The 8,380-nt window shown below is 39.4% G+C and overlaps 1 protein-coding gene across 1 annotated transcript; it reads right to left on the bottom strand.

Moving 5' to 3' along the window:
• Nucleotides 1–5,074: 5,074 nt before the first annotated feature.
• LOC141642916 (U-box domain-containing protein 17) lies at nucleotides 5,075–8,134 on the bottom strand. The gene has a single exon (XM_074451911.1). The coding sequence runs from the start codon at nucleotides 7,543–7,545 to the stop codon at nucleotides 5,395–5,397; it is 2,151 nt and encodes a 716-aa protein (XP_074308012.1). The 5' UTR covers nucleotides 7,546–8,134; the 3' UTR covers nucleotides 5,075–5,394.
• Between the last annotated feature and the right edge of the window lie 246 nt (nucleotides 8,135–8,380).

The following is an 8,380-nucleotide window of genomic DNA, read 5'->3' on the forward strand; positions in this document are numbered from 1 at the left end:
CACTTGTGTCAAGTGAGGTTTGAAGAAATGACAAGGTTTGGAAATGTTGGTCCTAGTCAACTATAGTGTAGTTGTAGGAGTGGACTCGAAGTGAGGTTTTGAAATGGGCTTTGAGGCCCAAATTTTGACTCGACAATTGGACAGAGTTTAGACTAGTTTTGCGCTAACATTGGCCTATTTTTTCGAAAATTTGCATTTTAAAAGAGATTTTGATTTTACAAAATTCGTCATGGTTTCGTTTAGAAAAATGGTGAACACATATGGTACAAGCATTATAACGGGATGTGAGTGCATTTAAAAGGGTTTTGGTTTAAAGGGTGGGTTGCCATACCGAACAATCAAACCCGGGGTCTGTGGAGAGGTTCGTACCAAACAGGAGTAAGGCCGATTCCTAGTCCATTTCCTCAAGTAGTGAAAGTCCTTGATACAAACAAGAGTAAGTACCATGGTATGGTTGACGTCAATTGCTATCCATCCTTAGGCCCGAATAAGAATTTCGACCGTTTAGAAGGACCGATTGGTCGAATGGGTTGGGTTGGGCCTTAGGAAGGCCGAATAAACGGTCTAGGAAGACCGAGTTATGAAAACCAACTGTCTTGTATAAACTATTCCCTAACCTTGTTCAAGTTTCACCCTAGCTACACGTAAGTGTATTAATCCCCAGCGGAGTCGCCAAACTGTGGACGCGGGCCCACGGAGGTCGCTCGGGAGGAAAAGCGAGCAAGCTTTTGCATTTGTGGAGTCGCCACCAATTTATTGTGGAAAATTGGAAACCGTTCGAATACCTCGCGTCATGTCAAGACACAAAGTAGTGACATGAACACTAAGAACTCGTTACCCTTAGCATTCCATGTCTAGAATGACTCTCGTGGATGCTAATGAACACGGATGTTCGCAGAGATCTGGAGTAAGGGGTGAGGGTACGTATTAGGAAGCTCTTTTGATCGAACACCTACTACCGCCCGCCTCGATAGCGGCCTCTACTAATGATTAGGGAAGTTATTCATACTCGATATGTTGTCGATTATATGCATGCAATGCAACATCCATTAGATTAATTCTAACATGTGAGAATTAACTAAGTCGATGAACAAGTAGTTTAACATGCATTTGGGTCAAAATAGAAATTTAATGTTAATTACATGTGAGAGACATACAAACAATATGATAAAGAAATACAATAATGAAAATTACAATAATTACAACGGGTTAATTGATTTACGTCGAAAATACATCTAAAACGGATAATTTGAGAAAAGAAAGAAAGGGAAAATAAATTAGGTTAGAAAATAAACAGATTAGTGGTGATAATACGATTAATAGTAGATTAATACGTAAGCTAATAACTAGGTCAAAGCAACAACGGAAGTTCAGAGGCAGAATTCAACCTGGAACAGGCGCAACAGTTGCTGCGTCTGTTCCTGGGTTGAGTTCTGGCTGTGAAGCCGAAACTGCAAATTGATAATCTTCGTGGGTGATTTTAATGCTTGATTATTGATAATTGACTCGGATAGAAGTTATTTAACATATTATTTACATGTGATTGAGTCATAAAAACAGCAAAACATGGATAAAATTAATCAAGACGAATTAATTTCTAATTACGAGATTAATGATATGAATTAAACGAAATAAGACAAACTAATTAGATTAATTGGATTATTAATGACGAACTGATGATGGTGAGGATAAATAACAGATGCAAATATACCAACGATGAATTCCAGAGACTCAATATGGATGAATCGAACATCCAAAAATCCGAATTGATTTTAATGACGAAAACCAGCAAATATGAATTATAAGGGATTTAAGTCGGGAAATTGAAAGATGAATTAATTAAGAATGAATTGTTTACATGCTAAAAATTATCATGCTAGAAATTACCGTGTTAATGAACAATTGACAATTGAAAGCAAAGCAAGACAATAATACAAACAAAAGACGAAAGAAGAAGAAAGGAAGCAGGAACTGCGGCAGCCTCAGGATGAGGCGCAACAGGTGCTGTGTCCCTTCGAAGAGGCGCAGCAGTTGCTGCGTCCTTTCTCGGCGTTTGTCTCATGATAATCCGTAAAATGGATTTAAAATAAGGTTTTATAAATCGATTTTTAATTGTGTTTTCGACGTAAACCTTACAAGGATGATTACAATAATAAAGAACAATAAAAAAAGATGGGATTTACACCCTCGGACTTACATGTTTGACGAAACGAGATTGACTAAGTTAACGTTTAGTGATGCTCGACTCGAATGTACGACGAAAGTGCCCTCTTAGAGGAAAACGAACAAAGTTGATTAAGGTTGATTGATGTGGAGTTGGTCAAATTGGTTGGTCATGCAAAACGAGGCTGGTATTCAGAAGGATCCGAGCTTACGTGGTCGAAAGTTCAAGCACGTAGACGCCAAAAAGCAAGAGCGTGGTCTTAGAATGCAAAGGGAGAAGAGAAGGGCGGACACTCGCGTGAGAAATATGAGGACCGAAGGTCTCTATTTATACTAATAACACGGAGGCATTAGGGTTTCGGAGAAACTTTGGAAGTGAATCTCGAAAAGATTTGAAAATACGCAGAAAGGAACTGGGGAAGAGGCGCAGCAGCTACTGCGTCTCTTGGAAGAGGCGAAGCACCTGCTGCGTCCTTTCCCAAGTGGTTTCCTCCTGCGGAAGAAAGATTTCCGCGTTTCTATTATGGAATTGCGGTTTGATCTCAATTTCCTTAATATTTTATATAATATTTCCGGGATATAATTTGCCAAAGAGATTAAAAGATTGAAAATATGGAATAGAAGTATCCGGAATATTCCAGAATATTTGACTCGGCATTTTAAAACGGTTATTAGAAAATGAAGGCGGTTTTTAACTCGGACTCCAAATGTACTCTAATTACTGTCAAAACGACCGTATCGGCGCGTAGATGACGACTATGAGGTAGACACAAGTGTTTGAGCTATCACTTGATGATAAACTTATGAATTGTCATAAATCGTTCCGCGTACCAAACATGCGGCTCAATCATCACCGGGTGGCTTGCGGGAGGTGCAGAAATGAGGTATCTACACTTACGTGGTCAATTGATCAAGCACGTAGGCATCAAAAGCAATAGCGTAGTCTAGAATGCAAAGAGAGAGAAAGAAGGGCGGACACTCACGTGCCAAATATAGAGGCCGAAGGTCTCTATTTATACTAAACACATGGAAGAGTTTAGGAAATGACACGGATATGAAAACAAATCACGGAAATATTCTGAAAAGCGTGAAAAGAGGGCTGGAGAAGAGGCGCAACATCCACTACGACCTTTGGAAGAGGCGCAGCACCTGCTGCGTCCTTTCCCCAGAGGTTTCCTTCTCAGCAAGAAAGATTTCCGCGTTTTATTATGGAATTTCGGTAGATATACACTTCCTTCTTCCATAAAACACAAAATACGGAAGATACTTACTTAAAATATTGATTTAAATTATGAATAAATATCCAGAGAATTCTAGAACATTCCGGAATATTCCGACTCGGCATTTAAACGGTTTTTAGAAAATGAAGCGGTTTTTGACCCGGACTCCAAATGAACTCTAATTACTGTCAAAATGATCGTATCGGTGCGTAGATAACGACCAATGGGTTGACTCGAGTGTTTGAGGTATCACTTGTCGATGAACTTACGGACTGTCATAAATCACTCCGCGTATCAAACATGCGGCCCAATCATCACTGGGTGGTTGGCGGGAGGTGTACAAATGACGTATCTACAAGTATATGTAACGCAAGCGATTGAAAAACAATATAAAACAATCGATACTTAAGGATAAATAACACACGAGATTTTAACGTGGTTCAGCGCAATTGAAAAGCATACGTCCACCCTTTTTTATTAATTGTTTATCACGAGAACCTAATCCGGTCTAGCGTACAATAAATAACTAATGTCCACGACTAACCCTAATCGTGCTATGTGAAGGATGTTAATCCTTTGGTGTTTGAGAGATGTGAAGCTCTCGATTTATGAAGGATGTTAAGCCTTCGTGTTTGTAGGATGTTAAGCCGGTGCGTAAGATTTTAATCTCACAAAGTTCAGAAATCTTGGATATGAGAATAAGAGAGGATTTTAGGAGAAATACAGAGGGGTTCAGAAACCTTGGATATGAGAATAAGAGAGGATTTTAGGAGAAATACAGGAGTATGTGAAACATTATTAGTGAGTTGATCATAATAAAAGGGGCAATTGGGTGTTATTTCTATTTGATTTCCATGTCATTGTTTATTCATTAATTAGTCATCTACTAATTCTCATGTCAACATAACATTGAAATTCTCATGTCAACATAACCTTGAAATTGCTCTTAGACCCTGTTCTTTTGTACTTAATTTCAGCTCATTTTAATTCAGTTTAGCTCTATTTAGTTAAGTTAAGTTCAGCTTCAGCTCATCTCTTCACAAATGAACTTTTATTTTAGTTCAGCTTCATTCTGTTCAGTTAAGTTTTATTCGGGTCATCTCTTCATAAATTAACTCTTATTTCAGTTCAGTTCCATTTAGTTCAGTTTAACCTTTTTTCAGCAGAAAAGAACAGGGCCATAATAGGGAGGATTCCATCCATGTTAGCATAAGAACTTAGCCAATCATCAGTTTAACGTCACAATTTGACGAAAGCAGAGGTCGTGCTGATAATTTTTTCATGTATGTTAAATATAAAGTAGGACGATAGCCAGTAGAAATTGGAAAAACACCAAATTAGCTTGTAGAAAAACTCAGATTTAATGAACGCCAAGTGCTAACCCAAATTAATTCCACTTCTCTTCTATCTCTAAAAATCATCACGCGACATGACGATTCTTGGCATGCTAGATTTGGATAATCGCTGTCCTATGCACGCCCTTATTCGACAACTTTTTAGAAACCGAACCAATTTAACAATTTCTTCTTTATTTAGAGTATTTATTAAAAAAAAAAAGTCAGATTTGCTAGAAAACGACACGGGCAAAAGTGAGCGAGTCTTATTCTCTTACAAAATCAATAGTCACTACGTTCCTCACCTTCCCTTCCCTCCGACTTATCCCAAACGGAACTCCTTTTTCTCCCTACATATAGTTAAAACGATTTCATAAATCAATTAATGTATAATAAATACTCCATATAAATTATAAACAATTCCACAGTACAGAGAGTTCCTTTTTGCTTTTAAACTACAAGGTTCAATACATGGCGTCTTGAATTAGACCTTACAATTCGCCAGCCATGTTCTTACGGGAAGATATCACATAACAAGTATAGTATTCTTTCTAAATTACGTCACTCTCGGCTTTATCTTTGAATGAAAGAATTGTCAAAGCTTCCAACCAAAATTGAGAATACAGAGATGTACATGTACAATGGAAAAACAAAAGAGGGTACTAATTATGCTCCCCTTATACAACCGGGACTGATATCGACATGGGCACAGAAACATCGCCTGCAAACGCCGTATCTCTATTTGTACCAGAGTTGCTAGGCAATGCGTATCCCACACCCGGGCCACCATAATGCAAGGCCGCATTTTCTCGCCTCTGAAAAACCCTAGCAAGTGATGCTGCCTTCCTCCTTGCCCGCTTTGTGCCCGTGAAAAGTAGTGTCTGAAGTAAACCCGCCAATGGTGGGGCATTAAGCACCCTCTCAGCTGCAACGGCCCCACCGCCACGACAAAGCTCCAATAATGCCGCCACAGCATTCTCCTTCGCTCGGGGAGTCCCACTCCTCATCATCCCGAGTAGACCAGCCACAGCCATTTCCTCTTTCCCGACAGCCTCAGCACCAGCTGGCTGTCTTACTATCAAAGCCAATGCACCGGCTGCCTCTTCCGACACTCCTTCCACCCCCAAAGCTCCAACAAGGGCTGTCACAGCCCCAGAGCCAATCATTCTAGCACAGTTATCCGCATGCGTGGAGAGATTGAATAGAGCGGTCACTGCGTCTTTCTTTCCTCTAGAAGTGCCACCCATCAAAAGCTCGGCTAAGGCTTTCACCGTCCCGTTTTCATCAGCTATATTTTTCTTGTAGTCATGAACAGCTGAAAGGCTAAACAAAGTAGCCGCTGCATTTTCCCGTGCCTCAGTCGTGTGACCATGTCTTAAAACATGTACAATGGAAGTCAAACATTCTTGTTCTGACATTATCTTGCTCTTATTCTTGTCATAGATCGACAGGTTAAGTATTGCTGTGACAGAGTTTTCCTGAGCAACGGCATTTGAAGAGAGCAATAGCTTATTTAAATGGGGAATAGCACCTAATTCAGCAATAAATGCCCTATTCTCCTTTCCGGTTTTGGCCAGAAGTCGTATTTCCCTGGCTGCAATTGTTTGAGCATACTCGGGCCCAGTTGCGAGCTGCTGAATGAGGAGATTTGCTGTGGCCATGTTTGCTGAAACTGTGGCCTTTGAAGATGAAGGGAAGCTCATATCCGAAGAAGAATCTGGACCCTCAGGTGGGTCGTATGGGACTCCGTGGGCTGTGCACCAGAGCATTATCAGATTCCGAAGTGCCCGATTGGAGACAAGTCGAGTGTGTGCCAGCATCTGCCCTGTCTTGGGACAAGTACAATGCCCTTCTTCAAGCCACCTTGATATTGAAGACCGATCATAGGTCTGTCCTGTAGACACAATCACAGGATCCTCCATCAAATCCAAAGAAATTGGACAACAGAAGTCCTTTGGAGCTGTGAGGAAAGTATCTGCAATTTCCTGAGTCATTAGACCTTTCTTTAATGTTTTCTCACTCCTCTTTCCTGTCTCCATCTCGTCATTTTCAAATCCAAATAGCATAAACCGGCAATAGCGGACAAGTGCAACAAACCCGTTAAGAATGGAAGCGGTAGGCTCCACATCTCCCTCATGATGAGCAATTTGCTCCTCCAGGAACTCAATTTCATCTCGGCAGCTCTTGGCATCTCGAATCTTCAATTGGTCGAAAAAGAATGACCAAAGCTTTGACGCATTGGGAGTCTGGTCATTCTTAAATTCGTTCAAAAAAGAATACAATTGACGTCTCAACATCTCATCCCGCTTATCCACATAGAATTTGGATCTCCTCAACTGTTTTTGCAACAACTCAATCTGCTCTCTCACATCCTCACTCAACCCAAGCTCTTTGACTGGAAGAACATCCAAAAGGGTTGCCATTTCCTGATTCAAATCATGAAAATGCCCGGAGATAGACTGGTTCTGAATAACTAACCACAATTTGCTAGATTTTGCACAATACCCAAACAAGATCTTACATCTATAGAACAGTAGATACATTTCTTTAAGGCAAACAATTGTGGTATACGAAAATCTCGTATTCAACCGGAATTCCTTCAAGAAATCCAATAGAACCACCAACACCTCAATCTTCCTAACCAAAGACCCGAAGTTTCTCTGATGAAAGGGCAATTTCACCCCAGAAAAGGATCCAACTAAATCATTAGCAACAGACAACAGGGTGGTGATTATCCCACCATCCGTGAGGTCAACTGGAGCAAGAAATGCCTCTAAAGATGGCGATCTTCGCCGTTGCAATGACGAAAATGCAGCAGCAGTAGACATTATTAAATCCAAGTTCAAGAGTTTCAGTAACTACCCTAATACACAAAACCTTGAAAGTATCAACAAATTCCCCCAAATTATAGAAAAACCCAGAAAACTGCAACGTCCACAAATTCTCTTTCAATCAATCAAAACTACGGAGTATTAGGTTTTGATGATAACTACCCACTTGCTCAATTTCACCAATTTTAGAAACCAGCAATTTTTAAGTAATTCTAATCGGTAAATTCCCTTTCAATCTAATATTTGAGATTTCAACAATTACCCAGTTCCTGAAATTCAATTCCCTAAATGCCCAGATCCTTGAAATAACCAAATAATTCCGAGAATGAATTCCAATCAACACAAATGATCTTCAAAAAAATCAATGAATAAAAGACAAAACAACAAAAGAAAACTTACAGTTTGTTAATGGAAGTAGTTGGGTAGCAATAAAGTTTGAAAGTTTCATAAAAAATGAATGACAAAATGAAGTTTGTTGCTTTAAATAATAGCAAGAGACACAAGACAAATTCGCGTAGAAATATTACGCGTTCAACCCAAGGAAGGACTTAATTAAAACGAAGAAAAGAGGGGTTTTCTCTGTTTTTTCTTTCTTTTTTTTTTCTTTTTTTTTATTACGGGGAAATTGATTAATTAAATATATATTTATTGAATAAAGAGTTGATTTAAAATTCGGAAGGTAGACTACTCCCCCATTCAACTCCACATTACAAGTTTGTTTTTTCACGTTTGGCAACGCGTGTTTTATGCGGAATATATCTTTAGCTACGTATTTGCAAAAATTATAAAAGTTAGATATTCTTAATGTACTCCTAAAGACGAATCAAATAAG

Source organism: Silene latifolia, chromosome 2, assembly GCF_048544455.1.
Source record: "Silene latifolia isolate original U9 population chromosome 2, ASM4854445v1, whole genome shotgun sequence".
Taxonomy (NCBI): Eukaryota; Viridiplantae; Streptophyta; class Magnoliopsida; order Caryophyllales; family Caryophyllaceae; genus Silene; species Silene latifolia.

Excerpts from the sequence above, each read along its gene's own strand:
- LOC141642916 (XM_074451911.1), bottom strand. The coding sequence starts at position 7,545 with ATGTCTACTGCTGCTGCATTTTCGTCATTGCAACGGCGAAGATCGCCA.